Here is a 20915-nt window from a genome sequence, read left to right on the forward strand (position 1 = left end):
TTTCCTGCATGGCTCGTAATGAAGTTTTTATTGCTCAGCATGGGTGGTGTTATGCTGCTTGAAGTGTCACACGACAAGCTTGCATGCTCCAAAGTAGGAATTCTATCCATTCTCTTATGGCTGTGAAAACAGTTCTCACCCTAGATGTGAAATACAAATTTCCTGTATTTCAAGGCATTCGGAGCACAGGGATTTTTTTATTAGTTTTTTGTTATCATATAGTGAAAATTCTTCCAAATACAAAGAGATACAGTGAAGAGATTGAGTGACTGGTGAGTTTTTGATGACCTTGCTTGAAGTCTTCTGCTCTTGCACAAGGATGTGACTTAACCGCTATAGCAGTCGACCTTGGAGCTAGGGAACTGGGTTTGAGTCTCGGCAGGGACGCTCAACATCCTGTGATTCTGGGCAAATAATTTATTCTCCCCATGCCTTATAAAAATGAATGTGTCTGTCTGTAACACAACGGGTGCTCCTGTAATGCACTCGGATACCTTCCGCTCAAGTTTGCGCTATAAAAAATGCACACAAAAAATGAAAAAAGTGGCTCCCTTGGGTATATGACGACTTTTGTTTTCTTTCCCATAGGCCACGTGGCGGAGATCTATCTGGTTCACCTCCATGCCAGCGTCTATGCCCTCTTCCATCGCCTTTATGGAATGTACCCCTGCAACTTTGTGTCCTACTTGCGATCGCACTACAGTATGAAGGAGAACCTGGAGACGTTCGAGGAGCTTGTCAAGGTATGGCTGGTGTGTCCTATGGCAGTGAAACTTACCTCGGGGTCTGTGATGTGGACTTGCGATACTGTAACCATTCTTACCACAATATCTAAACACTGTTGGGCACAAGTTTTCATGTCGGCAGTACACAGAATGCAGCATCGCTGCAGCAAAGGTATACTTGCATATTGTAGGCTGGGAGAGGCATGACCATTGCAGCATTGTTCTGAACCTCTGCTGTAAAAGCGATGTTTAAGAGAATCGTAGCCTGTCAATCAAGTCAATCAAGTCTTCCACCGATTAACCTGGTCCCTTTTGTGTAGCTTTTGGCCCTATTCACAGAGCTCATGAAGAATAGAAGGCTTCGGTGATAACCTATTCACAGAGCTCATGAAGAATAGAAGGCTTCGGTGATCACCTATTCACAGAGCTCATGAAGAATAGAAGGCTTCGGTGATAAACCTATTCACAGATCTCATGAAGAATAGAAGGCTTCGGTGATAACCCTATTCACAGAGCTCAAGAAGAATAGAAGGCTTCGGTGATAACCCTATTCACAGAGCTCATGAAGAATAGAAGGCTTTGGTGATAACCCTATTCACAGAGCTCATGAAGATTAGAAGGCTTCGGTGATAACCTATTCACAGAGCTCATGAAGAATAGAAGGCTTCGGGGATAAACCTATTTGGCTAACTCTACTTTGGCAGTCTAGTTACCAACTAATTAATTTAAAGCCTAATTATGTTTTTACTTGTGATTACTGAAGAGGAAAAGGTTCTTTTGAGAATGTACGTGCACTCAGCTTGTAGTTGGAACTTGCTGTTTTGGGTGAAATTAGTCGAGTAAATACTGTAGAAGGAAATTGTCGCCATAGTAGGGAATGCTTCTGGGCATTACAGCGGCGACATAGACAACTTTCCTGTCTCTCAATCTCCTACCTGATGCAAATCATCCTTCCAAATTATGTGCCTAATCTTTTATGCCCCTAGAAGGTAGGAGCCATGCATAAGTGACTGTCTTCCAACTGGAAAAAATGCATAGCTTGGTGTTCAAAGGCGTGTCTGAATTCCATATCGGGCTGCAACAGACTTGGCAGTGTTACTTGGCTTCATTGTTGGTTCTTGCGCGTTTGTATGGTGTTTTTGACCTCGCTTGGTTTTCTACCAGTCGGTCTGGGTTAGCATGTTTACATATGTGCTATCTTTATTGCAGCCCATGATGGAGCATGTCCGGATCCATCCAGAGCTGGTCACCGGTTCCAAAGACCACGAGCTGGACCCGAGCAGGTATGTGTGAACCCACTGGAGGTTCAGTGGCAGTCCAGCACTGAGAGGGTTTTGACCCATGAGAGGGTCTGTGGAAGCCCAGATGGGAGAGCATGTCCTCCCAGGAGGGAGTGGGGTCTTTTACAAGTAGAGGTTGCCTGGCTGTGGTAACCCGGAAAGGAACTTGTTTGTCCACCAGAGTCTCTGTGGTAGCCCAGCAATGTGAGTTTCTTAGCGCAGCAAGTTAAGCCTGGTAGTCCAGCAGACTATATCTGTGGTAGTGGGTTTTAGGCCATCAAAGGAGAGAATGTTTTCCAGCATGGAGGGATGGCGGAGTAGGAGAAAGGGATGGTTTAGACCTGGTCCATTCTACTGTCAGTTATTGGAGGATGGTTTTAGCTTCGCAAATAATTCTGTTATTCCAGTTGAAAGAAACTGTTTCTACAACCAACAGAAGATTAAATAAAATGTTCTGAGTGATAACGCGTACATTGGTGGGGCATTTACCTACATCCAAATTTTCCTGACTGTCCTCTTGTATGGTTTGTATTGTCCTTGTAAATAAATTATTTAATCAAAACATTAATGGGGCAACGGAGGTGTTGGAAAAAAGTTATGTATGCACCAATACAGTGCTTGCTTTTTCAAAATCTATATAGCCCACAAATGGGAATCCTCATGTAAAGTCAGCTGTGCAGCAAGGCTGGTTAATATCGCATGCATTTATAGCAGGTGCTGGTGAGAACGTCGTGTTAGTGGTTAATGCTGCTGCCTCTTCACCGAGTGATTAATATTGGTGTTTCTTCAAGAGCTGTGTGTTGATCTAAGGCATCTGAGGCACAGAGAGCTTGATTCATCCAGGATCACACAGGTTTGTTTGCCCAAGGAGTACTTGGAGCTGTTTTTCCTGGTTGCATAGTCTCAATTAGGCCCTAGACCATAAAAGCTTCGTCTTGGTTTGGCCTGATCATGCGAGTTTGTCGGTGCAGTTCTGACACGTTTGTGTCTGGGCCTTCAGTTATATACTCTGATTTGTAGTCTCACTCTCAAGGGCTCTGACAGACTGTACTTGATGCCAATTTAAATCCTTATTGTTTTGGCAGGTGGAAGCGGCTGGAGACCCACGATGTGGTGATCGAATGTGGAAAAATATCTCTGGACCCCACAGAAGCCTCTTTCGAGGGTGGCTTCTCTCCTTCATCACTGCATCTCCCATGCCATAGTACCCACAGGCGGAATGACTACAATGCCAGCCCTTACACTGATAAAAACAGCAGCTATGGTAAGGGCTGGGTGCATGCCAGCTTGCACTCCACTCACTGATGTTATGGCTTTCTGATGGCAGTCTGCATCTGCTTCTAAAACACTGCGAGTCCATATGTTTACTACTCGCGCTTTAGTGCCAGGGCTTTTTGAGGACCTGGGGCACATGCACGTTGCGAAACCCAGAGTCAGGCTCCTGAAAGTCTTAAGAATATATCTAGATCTATGATATTTTTTTCAGCCACCAAAGAAATGTTTTTTTTTTCCTTCCTCAGACTCTGTAGTGACAGTTTCCAGGAGTGGTCGATTTCAGATTCTGATAAAGTTATGCATTTCCAGCACCCAGGCGTACACCAGCCAAGAACCTAGACTTTTGTCTGTAAATTGTTAAATTACGATTTGGAACTTATGCTTGATTTATTAAAACTTCACTGCGCAGAACTTGTGGGAATAATTTGGAGGTTTCAAACTCTTTTACATTGATGTCTATTCTAGTATTTCAATATTTTGCATTAAAGGGCCAATGAGATTCACATTTACGATACACCAAACCCAAAAAATAAGCTGAGCTAAAAGGCTAGATAAATGGGGAATAGTTGGAAAAGCTGGTCTGTAAATGCATTGTTACCATATTATGCATTGGGAGTCTTGATGTCCTGCTGTTGTGTTTCCTACTTATACCACTAATGGGGCCTGCAGGCATACAGCGAACGGCCCAGGCCATTCTAGTCTGATATTCTGACTGTGCTGAAGGAAAGGCTGGAGCGAACACTATGTGAATGTCTTGTCATTTTTTTGTGTCCGTATTCTTGTTTGTGGCTAGCTGAGGCCGTTTTACCAAGTATTCAGGTGGTCTCAATTCCCACCTCCTCTTGCCTTGATTAGTCCTTCACGCAAGACTCTCCCGAGTTGTCTTGAGTGCTCTGCAGAGGAATGCAAGAACCAATTCACTTAACTTTACTGTGAAGTTACTGGTTGAAAAGATTATTATCGGCGTCCCTTCACCAATCGCTTTATGAAATACATTTTTCAGTACTCCATGCAGTGCCTTCTGTTACCATTCAGGCCAGTTGTGTTTGGCCTGACAATGGTCAGTGGGTGGGCTCGATGGTTGTGGCTGTGCTGTCAGTTTAGCTACAGAAGCAAAAGGTACAGGACGGAGCACTTTAAAGGCGGGTGTCCTTTCTTTTCTCTTTCAGGAAGCATCACTTCAACCCCTTACTCCACTCCTAGGCCGAACGTTCCACAAGTGCCGGTTCCACTCCATTGCCACACCACTCCACCCTCTGAGCCACAGCAGGTGAGACTGTTTGTATAGTCCAGTGAAGGAGTGGGGAAGGGGTGCAGATCACTTTGTGACAGTGACTTTTGCTTACTCCTGTGGTGTGCCAAGTTTTTGGGATAACTCCTAAATACAGAGTAAGTGAATGGTAAATACAGTGCTTCCGACCCAATGTGCACAGGTTAAATTTGAAAGTAGTTGTCCGACATGAGTATGTCCAAACTCTCATAAAATGGTGTTACAGGTGATTTGTCCGATTCAAACTCTGGATTCTGAAGTGGCAGTAAGTGTAAGCAATTATTGTGAAATATTTTGTGGCTTTCAGCTACAAGGTGAAGTGGTAGCTAGGGGATGAAACTGAAGTTGCTGTAACTTGAATGCATATTTCTAATTTTGATGTTTACTGCTGGCTGATCCGGACTGCCAGCAATGGTTTTCACAGTTGACGTGCTCTAAATGATCCTGCATTTTTAGGTTAAATCTCTCTCGTGAAGTGTTATAGACGGAAAAATGAAAACACACATTTAATCCAGTAGTGTGTAGCCTAGTAACCTTGTTGCTCGGCTGCACTGCAGTCTGTTGCTCTGCACTCCAACGTTTTCACATTTGGATTATCACTGTTGGTTATTGGCTACTCTGAGGGATAAACAACAAAACTTTTATGTATTACTTGGGGGTTTATACCGCACCCAAAAAATCCTATTTAAAAAAAGTTCCAAGACCATCTTGCTGGCTCTGCCTCTCTCTGCCTCTCTCTGCCTCTCTCTGCCTCTCTCTGCCTCTCTCTGCCTCTCTCTGCCTCTCTCTGCCGCTCTCTGCCGCTCTCTGCCGCTCTCTGCCGCTCTCTGCCGCTCTCTGCCGCTCTCTGCCGCTCTCTGCCGCTCTCTGCCGCTCTCTGCCGCTCTCTGCCGCTCTCTGCCTCTCGCGCGCGCTCTCTGCCTCTCGCGCGCGCTCTCTGCCTCTCGCGCGCGCTCTCTGCCTCTCGCGCGCGCTCTCTGCCTCTCGCGCGCGCTCTCTGCCTCTCGCGCGCGCTCTCTGCCTCTCGCGCGCGCTCTCTGCCTCTCTTGGGCTCCCTCAGTGATTTAAAGGGCAGCTGAAGCATTAGAACTAGTTTCCCATGATTGAGACCAGATCCGATGTTCCGGCTGAAATCCTACAGTCGGGGTCTCCAGCGGAGCCACTGCTACTGTTTAATGAAGCCCTTACTAATGCCTTCGTGGGCTAAGCCATTTCCATGTCCCTCAATCAACCCATAGCTCGACAGAATAGACCTGCCCCTGATGATTCATACTTTCTGTGAAAACATTGTACACTGAAGAGCATTATTATTCAAACCTCAACATATAGTCTTCTCTGGTTCCTTTCTGACCCATTCCCCTGACAGGGCACCAAACAGAATTGATTAGTTTGATTAGAGGCTTTCTCTTCTAGCAGCTAAATCTGTCAACGTAGTGTTTGCTTACTAGGCGAGTACCCACATGCCTGTGGGACACGACCAGTGATATTTTGCTGGCTGTCCCAAAGGATCTTTGGGTCTCGTTAGCTCATACTATTGATGTCGGCCAGGATGATTCAAAGTATATGCTCCAAGTCAGACTTGGCACAATGCAGTGTATTGGTAGGGCTATAGGCACCAGTGTTGTATTTGAAAGATACGCCTAGAGTCAACCTGTTTTTCGGGTGACATTCAATCTTCTCTCGTGGATATGCCCTTTGTTGGCTTCAGTATATTGAGGGAGAAGGTCGATTCTGACGGAACTCCATATTGCAATCCCTTAGCTTACCCATGCCAGAGAAAACATTACCCTACCACTTCAGGAAATGTGGAGGCTACTCCAAGTAGCTAGTTCCTATAGCATGTCAACCCTCCCAGTCTATTTTACAGCAGCCGACCAACTCGTTTTGAGGCCGTGGGCAGGAAACCGGCAGAATTTACATCTCGGCAGGGACTGTCTTCAAATTCATCCTCCAGTAGATTTCAAGCTGCTTTAGTTTGAGCACAGCGACCTGGGCCAGGAGGAGGCAGGGTACAAAGTTTCCTCCCTGGCTGTAGAATCATTCGACTGATTGATTTTACAACTAACCCGGAAGGTTTATGCTCTCCCTTTTTACTTCTACTCCTTGCACTTCCCCGTGCTCCAGAACACTTTGGAATTCTGCCAGTCAGTTGCTAACTAAATGTGTCATTGAGTGGCTTTCTGATTCGGAGCGATTGATAGAATGTTACTCTTGGCGGTGCTTAATTTGTGTAAAAAAAAAAGTGCCGGACCCAAATGTTTTGCTCAGAAGCCCACAGCTATGCTATCAGAGGTGAGGGCGTCAAATACCTAAATTGTTTATTTTTTATTCCACCTCATTCCCCTTTAAGCGTCCGCCAGCTAATTCCTGTCCCTATATCTCACTCCTGCAGGTTCTTTTTCATTCCTGCTTTCTCCCTTTGTCACAATTGTTTCATCTTTATTTCTCCCCCCCCTCACCCTTTGTGGTTTTTTTCCTCTTGCTTTGGATCAGGTCTGTTGAGTGAGAGTAAATGCTGTTCCCCAAAAATAGTGTCATTGGGCCTTACCTGCAACCACCAGCTCAAATTAAGCTTAGACTCTTGCCACTTCCTCATCCAAAAGAAGTGTGTGGGTACTCGAGCCTATTCCAGACCATTGCACGTTGAATGCCTTTCTGCGAATCTGCAAATTTAAGATGCTCATGCAAACTCGGATTCTTTAAGCTCTGGAACTAGGAGATTTGATGGTGTCCTTGGACTTGCAGGACGTTTATTTCCAATCACCTGACCTGTGGTTGCGCAGGCATTACTTTTAGTTCAAGGTGAGCCAGGGACGTTTTCAGTTAGCTGTATTTTCCTTCGGCCTTACCTTGGCCCCTCGGGTGTTTGCAGAAGTGATGACGGTGGTCGCTGTCCATCGTCTAAGTAATTGTTCCTGCACCTTTAATGACTGCAGGTGTCACACAACTGACCCCACTTTCAGGAGGCAGATTACATCTGCACTCCTGACGCTGTTGGGGTTCACTATAAGAGCTGAAATAACACCTGAGCCCCAAGCAAAGAATTCCATTTATCGAGAACAAACTGGTCATGGTGCCATTGTAGACTTTTTCTCTATCACAGCAAACCTGGGACATTTGGGATATGATTTTGATTTGAGATCAGTTCTGGGTTCTGGAGAGGATGGCTCTATTCTTGATCTCCTGACCTAATGCATCCTCCCTACCTCTGATGCCAGGTGGAACATGTCAGCTCTGCAGTGGGACCTGCATCACCAGTTGAGATGTATTACCTCAAAGATTTGATACACATGCCCCCTCCAAGCCATGTGTGATGCTCCAGCGGGGCCATAATCTGGTCCTGACATTTCATATATGTACTTGCTTTCAGCCGACAAGTCGCTGCTTTGTGGGGAGCTTGACTCTAAAAATAACTGTCAATACTGCCTTTACATCTGCATGCCACTTGAACGGCATGCATTGGCGGTACAGCCAGCTTACACTACCTTTTCCCCTGGGCAGATAGGTGTTGAACACTGGCAGCAAAGTTGCAACACCCTTTCATTTTGGCCAATCATTTTGGCCAATCAATCTGCCAACGTTCTTTTCCCCACCTCAGCACTCAAAGGAGGAAGAACGATGCCTTTACTATTTACCCCCAAGAGCATTCTTCGCTTGTAAAATTTGAAAGAGACACTTAGTGATAGATTCCTTATTTTAGAATTACCCCAGGCGTCAGACTGGATCCGGAAAGTTTTCGTCAGCAATACCCCTGAGCGTCAGAAGGTGGTGTCGTGCAGCTCCGCGTCCGTCATAGGCCTCGTGATCGCCGGGATGATGGCGCAGCAGCTACTTGGAAGCCCCCCTCGCGCGCTGACGTCAGTTCTTTCTTTTTCCGCTCCAGCAAGCGCAGACTCGGAGAGAGCGGTGCCCCCAATCAATTTTTGACTGAGTTTTTGGGGACTTTTGTCTGTCTTTTTTGGGTCTATCGACTACTGGTGCTGTAGGGATGCCCGGTTTCAAATCTTGCAAAGTGTGTCCCCGCAGGATGTCAGTGATGGACCCGCACCCCGAGTGTCTACTGCCTGGGATGCGACCACGGCCCCACGCCGTGCCCAGGCTGCAGGGGCATGGCTCCGTAAACTTTGTGGGAGTGGTCCCGAAAGTTGCTTGAGGCCTGGGAGTCGTCTGTCGTTCAAGGTCCCGGTCCCGTGGGAGGCCAAGGGACCGGTCGTGGAGCCGCCACCATCGTTCGACAAAGTCTTCGCACTCTGGGTCAAGTAAGACTAAGCACAAGAAGTCGAAGAAGCACCGACGCTCTTCGCATTCCCCTCGCCTGTCGCATGACATGGCTGAGGGTGCGGGTGGTGCTGTCCCCTCGGCTCCAGCTGAGCCTACGCAGTTGCCGACGGCCTACCCGCCTTTCCCGGGTCCGTCTGCGACTCCGGCCCAGCTGCAGGACTTTGTCAGCCATGGCTTGCTTCTTTGGCCCGTCGGGCCCCGCCAGTGCGCCTTCGGGCTCCACAGGTTCGACTGAGGGTTCTTGCCCTTCTTCGTCGATGGCCCCAGTGTCGACGACTCCGACCTCAGCGCAGCGAGACCCTCATGGATCCATGCATGGATCCCAGCCGATGTCGGTTGACCTCGTACGACGTCCACCAACATCTACGGCACTGCCGACGACATGGGGACGTGCCGGACCGGTGTCGATCGACGCAGATGGGGAGTTTCTATCCCTTTCTCCATCCTCCTACTTTTTCCCGCCTGCTCAGCAGGTTACGGAGGATGGGAAGGACTGGGAGGGGTCTGAAGACCCTCTCTCAGCCCAATGCGGGTTAGACCTGGACTGGTCAGAGGATTTGGAGGACGATGGTGGACTTAATTTTTCTCCAGAACCTGGTGCACTGTCTCCTCCTACCATGGCTACAGAGGAGGGTGGTACTTATTCAGTGGTGTTGTGTAGGGCAGCAGAGGCTCTCCACCTCGAGCTCCCTACTGTGGCCATCAGGACTAACCTCCTGACAGTAGTGCTTCAGCCGACGGCTTCCTCTGCGGATCCGCTGCTGCACTTTCAGACGTTCTTTTGGGCACCTGGTCCAGGCCCAACACAGGGGCTCCTGTGGATAGGAACGTGGCCCTACACCATCGCCCGGCCCCGGGGAACCCCATTTTCCTCTCCTAACACCTTACCCTTGAGAGCTTGGTTGTCCAAGCCTCTGCGTCTCCGAGCGCATTCCCTTCCACACCTCTGGACAGGGAATCCAAGAAACTGGAGCAGTTTGGGAAGATTTTCTCTTCCGCCAGTTCAGGGTTGCGGTCTGTGAACACTGCATGCCTCTTGGGCTGTTATTTCTACTCTGTGTGGGATACAGTGGCGCAGGTGCTGCCTCAGTGTCCGGAGGAGGCCCGGACTATGCTCTCCCAGGCTATTGCTGAAGGGAGGGATGCAGCCAAGTTCAAGATTCATTGTGGCCTTGACACCACCGACTCGCTGGGCAGACCAATTTCCACGACAGTGGCGCTATGCCGTCACGCCTGGCTGAGGACAACTGGCTTTTCAGGGGATGTCCAGAACACTCTGATGGACATGCCTTTTGATGGCACTCACCTTTTTTGGCGACATGGCAGATAGTGCGTTGGAGCTCTTTAAGGACTCGCAGGCTACGACCAAATCCCTGGGCCTTTAGGCCAAGCGCACTCTTTCGGCTTCTGCTTTTCGCGTCTTTCGTGGCCACGGAAGAAGCGCCCAAACACGTTTGTTTCAGAGGCACAGGCCTGCGCAGCAACAGTCTCAGCGCAGCTGCGGACGTGGAACCCGCCGAGGTGGGTCACGGGGCCAGCGGGCAGGTCAGTCCACCACCACCACTGCCTCCAAACCTTCCTAGTCCGGTGTTTCAGGCCCATCAAACGCCAGTGGGCGGAATGATTCACATCACCTCGCCCACTGGCTCACCATCACTTCGGACAGGTGGGTTTTACAGATAGTTCTATTGGAAGTATGGACTAGGGCTGCCTGTGCCATTGCTTGCTTGGACTTGGGTTGGGACTACTGGTAGGGCTAGGGCCTCTACTGGACGCAGAGGTCAGGATTTTTGAAAGTTATTGGGTGCTTTGACTAGGGCTGAGATTGGCTGTAAGGTCCTGGTCCCCTATTGTTTCTAGATTTCAGGGCTAGTGTTGTGATTGGATAGGGTTAGGGCTAGGGTTCCCATTGGCTTAAGAGGTCACCTGATTACTAGGGCTATAAATGGCCGAGGCTTAGGGCATCTCAGCCCGGGCGTCTAGGCTAAGGGTGGAGAGGACAAGGGTGAGTTCTGTAGTAGGGGATCTCTGTGTATAGTCATAATCTAGTGAATAGTCCCGCCCATGTGCGCGGACCCCGGAGCAATAAAAAATAATCTCTAAAAGGTGACAAATCATGCAGACCTGCATACACCTTTAAGAGAGAATTTAATTTAAAGACAGATAATGCAGCCTATACCCACAGGCTACACTGTCCAGTACTTCAACTAGAATTCCACCAAAATCCACAAACAGCACTGCCTGTCCAGCTTTTCTCCCCATAGGAAAAAACCCTGCCTCTACCAGCAAAAGCCTCTGGAATGATAGAGAGGAAGGAGTGGACAGACAAGCCCCATAGGCTGCCATTATGTGGCTTGGAACAGGATACTGTGCCTTTAAGAAAACTTTCCAGTTTTCCAGAACTTTCCCCAGTATCCCAGAATGCCCAGCAGGTCCCATTTACTTTCAGTTCTTTTTTCCGGCTCCTGCTAGCAGGACCCTGGAGCATTGAGCTCTACCTTTTTCAAGGTTTTTCATTGAGATTTTGGCAATTTTTGTCACTTTTTCTTGTGTTTAGTAGCTGGTACTGTCAACATGCCTGGCTTGTTCGACAAGTGCCCGGAATGTGGTCGAAAGAAGGCTAAAACTGACCCACACGAGGTGTGCATAGCTTGCCTTCCCCAGTCCCACGTGCCTGAAAGCTGTACCATCTGCCACTCGTTTTCAGCAAGAACCCTGAGGGACAGGATGAAGAGCAGGCTTCAAGCTCTGGAGGAGCGAAGACTGAAGGCACCAGGTGGGTCTGGAGGGGCTGATTTGGCCCATGCTGAGGCCTCTGGGGGGCTCCCCAGGGGCAGGAAGACCAGTAAGCGCTCCCGCTCCCCGTCGACGTCGAGGGCGTCGACGGCGACGTCGAGGAGGATGACCACCGTCTGTTCGCCGTCTCCCCAGGGCTCTGGGGAGAAGCGGCGTCGACGATCGCCGTCGAGGGACCTGAATAGGCCGCCGTCGACTACATCGGCGTCGTCGGCGACGACGCCGTCTTCGACTGCGTCCAGCGGTCGACGTCGAGAGAAGACCCGGCGTCGGCGTTCGGCGTCGAGGGATCGCAGCTCGCCGTCGATGAAGAGAAGGAGATCGACGTCGAGAAAGCGAAGATCGACGTCGAGAAAGCGAAGATCGCCGTCGAGGCGAAGGTCGCCGTCGAGGCGAAGGTCGCCGTCGAGGCGAAGGTCGCCGTCGAGGCGAAGGTCGCCGTCGAGGCGAAGGTCGCCGTCGAGGCGAAGGTCGCCGTCGAGGCGAAGGTCGCCGTCGAGGCATAAGTCGACGCCGAGGAGGAGATCGACGCCGAGAAGATCGCCGTCGAGGCACAGGTCGACGTCGACGTCGAGGTCGAGGTCGAGGAAGAGAGAGTCGCCGGGATCGGTGTACTCAGCGGTGTATACCCCGCCTCGGAGGTCTCCGTCGCCTCCTCCTCTCCCACCTCTGCCACCGCCTCCTCCTCCACCACCACCACCACCACCACCGCCACCTCCTCCACCACCGTCTCCACTTCCTCCACCGCCTCCTCCGCGGCCGCGGACTCTGTCTCCGCCACCCCGGCCTCTGTTGCTGCCAAGCACTCCTGCGGTGCCGCCGCCGGTCCCCCCGAGGTCGGTTTCCCTTCCACGGTACCCGACTCCGCCGCAGGGGACCCCGAAGCCACGACGCCCACGGTCGCCTGGACCAGCGAGACCGGCGGACAGGCCTAGGCCGAAGAGGTCGCGCTCCGGCTCTCACAGGAGGCGACGATCGCGGAGCCGAGGGCGATCCTCGTCAGACTCTAGACGACGCCGCAGAAGGTATAGGTCCAGGTCGCGCTCCTCGGACAGGGACCTTTCCCCGACGCTGTCGGACTCCCCGGGGACTAGGGTGTCGCCGGTGGACGACTTGGTCTCGTTCCAGGAGGTGCTGTTGCGAGGGGCTGCGAAGCTGAATATCACGGTGACGGTTCCAACACCCACGACGTCCGTGATATTTGAGACGCTTCATAAAAGACACTTGTCTCGCCCTCTCCTGCCTCTCGTGCCTGGACTGGTGGAACCAGCTTTGGAACTGTTCCTCACTCCCGCAACAGCGAAGGCCGCTCCGTCCAGGCTCATGAAGAAATATAGGGCCCCGGAGTCGGATCCGTCATTCTTGAGAGGGGACCCGAAACCGGATTCGGTTATCGTGACGGCGGCGAGAAAACAACATGCGACCGCCCCGGCCTCCACGGTGCCACCGGACAAGGAAAGCCGCTGGCTGGACTCTGCGGGCAGGAAGGTGTGTGGTACCGCTGCCACCACGATGAAGGCTGCGAGTGCAGGGGCGTTGTTGGGCCGTTACGACTGGGCCCTGTGGGAATCCCTGCAGCAATATGCGGACCTCCTGCCGCGAGACAAGAAGGAGGACTTCTTGGAGACGGTGCGCGAAGGCATGCTGGTTTCTAACCAAACGATCAGCGCAGCAGCGGATATATCGCTATTGGCCGCCCACGCCTACTGTCATGGCGTCCACCAGCGGCGCCATTCCTGGTTGCGCCTGACGTCCCTCAAGCCGGAGGCGCAGCAGAGAGTGGCCAACCTGCCCTTCTCGGGGGAAACCCTGTTCGGGAAGCATGCGGACGATGAAATGGCCCGCATGAAGGCTGAAGCGGAAACCCTGACGGCCGTCGGGTTAGAGAAGGCCGAGAAAAAGAAACGACCGTTCCAGAGGAGGTTCGGGTCGTCGGGCCGAGGGCGTGGGCAGGGCTCGGGACAGCAGCAGCCACAACAGCAGCAGTTCCGCAAGCCCTTCCAGAAGCGCCAGAGGGGTAGAGGTGGCCAGCAGGCTACTACCACAAACAAGGGCCCGGCCGGGTCTCGGCCCTGAGCTGTTACTTCCCCCTCAACCGTTACCCACTCCAGTGGGGGGAAGCATTCGATTTTTTCCGGCAGAGTGGAGAAAAATTACTCAGGACAAGTGGGTGCTGAATATTGTTTGCAATGGATACAGTCTTCGGTTCATCAGCCCGCCTCCAGCGATTCCGCCGGTCAGCTCTCGCTTCCAGCTGAGGGAGCTCCAGGCGGAGGCGGACATCTTGTTGAGAAAAAAGGCGGTAGAAGAAGTACCTTTGTCTCAAAGGGGAAGAGGTCTGTACTCTCGGTTCTTCCTCGTTCGCAAGAAGGACAAGAACGAGTTCAGGCCCATTCTGGATTTGCGACAAGCAAACAAGTGGATTCGCAGAGAAAAGTTTCGCATGCTATCTTTGCACCAGATTTACCCTCAGCTGCAACGGGGAGACTGGCTCTGTGCCATAGATCTACAGGATGCGTACTTCCATGTGCCCATAGCACAGAAGCACAGGAAGTTCCTGCGCTTCCAAGTCGGCGCCAATCACTATCAATACACAGTACTGCCATTCGGGCTAAAGTCTGCTCCCAGGACTTTTTCGAAGTGCATGGCGGTGGTGGCGGCACACCTGCGGAGGAACAAGGTGTTTGTCTACCCGTATCTGGACGATTGGCTGATCAAGGCGTCATCCTTCGAGGAAGCGCAAGAACACTTCCGTTGGACGTGCGAGCTCTTGAACAAGCTGGGGTTACACGTCAACATGTCCAAATCAGTCCCATCTCCGGTACAGTGCATACAGTACCTGGGGGCCTCCATAGATACGCGGTCAGCAAGCGTGTCTCCTTCGGAGGAGAGACGGTTATCACTCCTTCGGAAGGCTCAGGACCTCAGGTCTGCTCCATCGACGACTGTGAGGAAGGTGTCGTCTCTACTGGGATCGATGGCCTCCTGTATCTTCCTCACTCCGCACGCACGTCTACAGATGCGACCACTGCAGGAGTGCTTGGAGGATCAGTGGGATCAGAAGACAGGTTCTTGGGACGACAAGATCCGACTGTCTCTACATGCTCGTCAGTCTCTGAAGTGGTGGTGTTCGGCGGAAAACCTCCTCAAGGGGGTTCCCTTCCACAAGGACATTCCCACGACGAATGTGGTGACGGATGCTTCTCTCCAGGGCTGGGGTGCGCATTCCGGGGACCTGCAGATTCAGGGGAAGTGGTCTCCTTTGGAATCGACGTACCACATCAATTTCCTGGAACTCAGAGCTGTCTTCCTGGCACTGAAGGCTTTCCTTCCGTCCTTCCAGACCAACTCGCTGCTGATACAGACGGACAATACAACCACGATGTATTACCTCAACAAGCAGGGGGGGTCGAGATCGCGCACTCTGTCGCAGGAGGCGCAGGCGATCTGGCGCTGGCTGCTGGCCCGAGGATTGACGATCACGGCCACGCATCTGCCAGGGGTGCAGAATGCTCAGGCGGACGCCTTGAGCAGGCTGATTCAGGAGAACCACGAATGGGTCATAAACGACGAAGTACTAGGAGAAGTCTTCGCAAGGTGGGGGACTCCAGACGTAGATCTGTTCGCCACCGCCGAAAACAGCAAATGCCGAGACTTCGCATCCAGGTACTACCAGCGGGGGACGCTGGGGAATGCGCTATGGATCGATTGGTCGAACAGCTTTCTGTACGCTTTTCCACCCATTCCCCTGATTCCGGCGGTGCTCATCAAGCTGTCCCAGTCCAGGGCGCGGATGATCCTGATCGCCCCGGAGTGGCCCAGGCAGTGGTGGTTCACGGACCTTCTTCACCGGTCTCTCCTTCCTCACATGCGGTTGCCGTGCAGGCCGGACCTTCTCACGAAGTTCGGGGGGCGGATGGTGCACCCCAACCTCTCGTCTTTGAGTTTGGCGGCATGGCTCCTGAAATAGTGCAATACGGTCATCTGAATCTACCAGACGATTGTATGGACATTCTGAAGGAGTCTAAGCGACCTTCCACTAGGACATCCTATGCTTACAAGTGGAAGAGGTTCTGTATCTGGTGTAAGTCCAAGAACTTTGATCCAACAACATGTAAGGAAGATGTCATCCTTCCATACCTTTTGCATCTGGCGCAGTCTGGCCTTAATTTCCATTCCATTAAGGTTCATCTGGCTGCTTTGACTGCTTACAGGAAGTGCCCTTCACAGACGTCCTTCTTTCAGATTCCTGTGGTCAAGGATTTTTTGGAAGGCTTGAAGAAGGTGTTCCCTCCTGTCAGACTTCCCTCGCCTTCTTGGGACTTGAATGTGGTGCTGTCCAGACTGATGAGAGAGCCCTTTGAACCTATTCACAAGGCTTCATTGCAGCACCTATCCTGGAAGGCGGCGTTCCTAGTGGCCATTACATCGGCTCGCAGGGTGAGTGAACTTCAGGCATTATGTTGTCAAGAACCTTATACTGTGTTTCATGCTGCTAAGGTTGTGATGCGTACTCACCCTAAGTTCCTTCCTAAGGTTATCTCTGACTTTCATGTCAATCAGACCATAACTTTACCTACGTTCTTTCAGAATCCCTCTTCACCAGCGGAAAGGGCTCTCCATTCCCTGGATGTCCGAAGGGTGTTGAAATTTTATCTGGATAAGACCAAGGATATTCGTAGGTCTGACCAATTGTTTGTTAATTATGGCTCAGTCAGGACTGGTCTTGCGACCTCTAAGCAGTCCATCTCTCGGTGGATTGTGTCCTGCATACAGTTGTGTTATCAAAAGGCTAATAAGACCTTAGGGGGTAAACCTAAGGCTCATTCCACCAGGGGCAAAGCTGCCACGACGGCTTTGCTGCGTAATGTTCCGATTGCGGAAATCTGTAAGGCGGCCACTTGGAAGTCGGTCCATACCTTTGCTGCGCATTACTGTCTGGACTCGGATGCCAGGGCAGATGCTCAGGTTGGGCAGGCTTCGCTGCGAAATTTGTTCGCACAGTAGTGGTTGTGTCTTATGTGTTCTCCACCGCTTTTGTTGTGTGGGGATGGGCTTGCCATTCTATTCACTAGATTATGACTATACACAGAGATCCCCTACTACAGAAGGAGTAGTTTCTTTTCTGTAACTCCAGTTCTGTAGTAGGGGTATCTCTGTTATAGTCATAAGCGCCCGCCCTCCTCCCCGGTGGAGAGATTCTTATTCATATGGAGAATGCTACAGGTCTGGCGTGCTACGCCTTCAAAAAGAACTGAAAGTAAATGGGACCTGCTGGGCATTCTGGGATACTGGGGAAAGTTCTGGAAAACTGGAAAGTTTTCTTAAAGGCACAGTATCCTGTTCCAAGCCACATAATGGCAGCCTATGGGGCTTGTCTGTCCACTCCTTCCTCTCTATCATTCCAGAGGCTTTTGCTGGTAGAGGCAGGGTTTTTTCCTATGGGGAGAAAAGCTGGACAGGCAGTGCTGTTTGTGGATTTTGGTGGAATTCTAGTTGAAGTACTGGACAGTGTAGCCTGTGGGTATAGGCTGCATTATCTGTCTTTAAATTAAATTCTCTCTTAAAGGTGTATGCAGGTCTGCATGATTTGTCACCTTTTAGAGATTATTTTTTATTGCTCCGGGGTCCGCGCACATGGGCGGGACTATTCACTAGATTATGACTATAACAGAGATACCCCTACTACAGAACTGGAGTTACAGAAAAGAAACTACTCCTTCCTGTTTGAGCCGACCCGTTTGAGCCTGTTTGAGACTAGGGCCAAAAATGCTGCCCATTCTCCCACTCATAAATACCCACCCTATGTATGTGTCTCTCAGTATATAAGCATTTATTTTCACTATAGATATGTACCTATCTTTGTGTATTGCTTTGTATAAACATGTAGAATTGTTATAAAAATAAAAAATAAGAAATCATCTTTGGTCTACATGTACGTGCTTCCATTGTGCATCTATGTACCTCCATGTACTTGGATCTGTATGTCTGTTACTTTTCTCCGGGAAAAAGCAGATCCAATGCACTACCCTATTCCTTATCCTGTACCTCCATCAAAATTTTTCATCTCCATAAACTTACCTTCTTTATGCATCTATATACTTTCAATGTACTTATGGATCTATATATTTATCACTTTCTTCTAATTTAGCATTTCCAATGCACTACCCTATTTTACAGCCTATACTTCTCTCAATATCTTTTAGCCCAACTTTCTGACTCTTCTCCACTTACTTTCTACTACTCTTTCCAATGCACTAACCTATATCTCGCCCTATACATCTATCATTATATCCTCTACACCCACTCTTATTTATCCCAAACCCCATACCACCACTATGTTCCCCAAAATAACCCTTTCTTGACTCCCTCCTACTCTACCCCGCCTTGCATCATCTGACACCTCTTTTACTATACCGATCCCCCAAAACTAACCTTTCTAAACTCTTCCCTCTGACTCTTCCCTTCCAAAAACCCTTTTTACTCCTCCAAAAGCCTCCTCCTACTGCTATGACCTAAAAAAATAAATCCTTCACTCTTCTATCCCTTCACTATCCTTTTCAATCAAAATAACAGACTAACATGTTTACTTCTCTAATTCCATATTCCACTATACTAATTCACAACTAATCCTTTATGGGTTCCAGAGTAGTGTGCTACTCACCAAAAAATCGTTTCTACACCTCATCAGGGTTACTAACACTATATAAATGCAAACTTTTTTCCCTTTTTTTTACCCCTACCCAACCCTTCTCAATCCTAATAACTAACATATCTACCACTCAAACTACTTCATATTTCACTATACTAATCCTTTATGGGTTCCGGAGTAGCCTGCTACTCGCCAGAAAAGCGCTTCAACACCCCATCTGGGGTAACAGGTGCTATATGAATGAAAACCTTTCTTTCCCTTCTATCCCTCCGCTATCCTTCTCACTCCAAATAACTGACTAATATCCACCACTCAAATTACTTTCATATTTCACCATACGAATTCACCACTAATCCTTTATGGGTTTCCGGAGTAGCGTGCTACTCACCCAAAAAAAAAAAACGCTTTAACACCCCATCAGGGGTAAGAAGCGCTATATAAATACAAACCTTTTTTTCCCTCTTCTATCCTTCCGAATCCAAATAACCGACTAACATATCCACCACTTAAAATGTACTTGCATGTTTCACTATACTAATTCAACACTAATCCTCTGTGGGTCCCAGAGTAGCGTGCTACTCGCCGAAAAGCTCTTCGACGCCTCGTCAGGGTTAGTAAGCGCTATACAAATGCAATTACAATACAATAGTCCGAAGGGGCTACTCCCTCCCCTTCGAGACTACCCCTCCAGCCATGCCACCTCAGTTCCACCGCATGTCGGGAGATCACTTGACACTTCTCCAGCAGGAACTTGCGGCCCTCTTGGTCAAGGGGGCCATCGAGCGCGTTCAGACGCCAGAATGGGTCGTGGTTGTTATTCCCACTACTGCCTGGTTCCAAAGAAGGACAAGGGCCTGCGTCCTATCTTAGACCCTCGGAATGTCAATCGCTTCCTCCGGAAGGAGAAGTTCAAGATGCTCACACTTGCTCAGTTCTTCTCTGCCCTAGACCCCCAAGACTGGATGGTAGCGTTAGACTTGCAGGATGCTTACTTTCAAATCGCCGTCTGTGAGAAAGTGGCTCTGTATATACTGTTCCCAAATAGGTACAGTGTGTACAGAGTCCACAGTCCCCAGAGGTTTGGCAGAGGCTAAAGTTAGATATAACCTTACTCTCTAAAGTGGTAGCTTGGTTGAGCAGTAAGGCAGTATCAGAGGACAGTGTAAAGCATTTGTTGCACACACAGTCAGCAAATGGTCTCACACACTCAATAACTGAACTCTAGGCCAATGGTTTATATAAAAAATATATGTTTGTTTTATTTTAGAACCAACAATAGGTATTAAAATATATACTTTCTCAGGATGAGATGCTTTAGGTAAATACTTTTGCAATATGCAATTGACTTTTGTAAATACTGGTTACAGGTTGTTGCAATAGGCAACACAATTTCAAACACAATAATGCATTGAGCTCAATGGTAGTTTTTAAGTTATTTGCAATAGATTACTTTCAGGATTACTTTTGTAATCCAGGGCTGGGCTCCTAGGCTCAGTACTGGGACCTCTATCTAAAAAAGGTAAGTAATTACGTTTTCACAGTTGGTACGGTTTCTAAAGAATATTTGTAGTTTGCAAAAATCGACAGAAGAATTTTCACAGAAAAATAGTCAATGATTACCTATGGAAGAAAATTGGGTTACTGGTAAGTACAGTTGTGAATATTTTTCAGGGTCCGTGCTGGGCACCAATATCCAGCACTGGGATCTCTCCGAATAGCAGGTGAGTATTTTCGTTTTCGTTACTCTGTTGATTTTTGGTGAATATTTTAAGTTTTAGAAACTCCACTCTTAGACGAAATTTCAGATGAAACCAGTCATTTTTACCCTATGGAGGAAAATTGGGTTATCGGCTTTTGGGTAAGTACTCGACTGGCAGAGTTAAGGTTCTGGGCACAGACGGGGGGAGAGGGGGGGGGTCTCCCAGGGTCAGGTAGGTACAGTTGTTACACCCTCAGCGGCACAGGGGCAGCTGGGAGCAGAGTGAGTTAGGCCCAATGTTATCCTATGGGAGGCAGGGGGGCCTTGGTTGATGGCTCCTGACTAGCAGGCCATGGGGCTGTGGCAGCTGGGCTCCTGGTCACTTGCTCAGGGCAAATGGGGAAGTAGATAGGTGTAGAGGTTACACTGCCAGGGCCACTCGGTCGGCTGGGTGCAGGGTGCTTTGGAGCCTTCGGGCGCTCAATGGATTTCAATGGGAAAGCTCCTGGTTGAACAAAGGCTGCAAGCTCGGGGACGAAGATTCTTCAGGTGCCACCACCACTTCAAGAGGTAATTTGGGTAGTTGGAGGATAGGTAGGTACCCAGGAGTTGGGCACAGGGGACCGCAGGGCACCGGGTGCCTTTTGGTGTCTGGAAATCTTACCCTCTGTTGATCGCGGTTGGGGGGGTACCTGGTTCTGTGGCTGCAGGCGTCAGGAGCGTCTAGGTGAGTCCTTGGGTGCCGGATTCGGGGTCACAGTCGCCGGGGGGACGTCCTCGGGGTCTTTGTTCACTCTGGCACAGGCCAGGCTTGGCGGGTGCAGAGTGTGCAGGGTTCGCGGTTCCGGGCTGTTGCCAAGGGTTAGAAGCTGGTTTTGAGCAGAGCCTCTGCTCATGGGAGTCCCAGGTGCTTAGAGCGAAAAGGTAGCCAGGTCCT

At 49.8% G+C, this 20915-nt stretch overlaps 1 protein-coding gene across 2 annotated transcripts in view; it reads left to right on the plus strand.

Moving 5' to 3' along the window:
• Nucleotides 1–20915, plus strand: part of TSC1 (TSC complex subunit 1) — a 296095-nt gene that overhangs the window by 131976 nt on the left and 143204 nt on the right. For both annotated transcript variants that reach the window (XM_085613904.1, XM_085613905.1), the window contains exons 6-9: nt 589–743; nt 1935–2008; nt 3091–3269; nt 4450–4550. In XM_085613904.1, the coding sequence (XP_085470030.1) occupies nt 589–743; nt 1935–2008; nt 3091–3269; nt 4450–4550 (509 nt within the window). The remainder of the gene's footprint in view (nt 1–588; nt 744–1934; nt 2009–3090; nt 3270–4449; nt 4551–20915) is intronic.

Source organism: Triturus cristatus, chromosome 1_2 (assembly GCF_964204655.1).
Source record: "Triturus cristatus chromosome 1_2, aTriCri1.1, whole genome shotgun sequence".
NCBI lineage: Eukaryota > Metazoa > Chordata > Amphibia > Caudata > Salamandridae > Triturus > Triturus cristatus.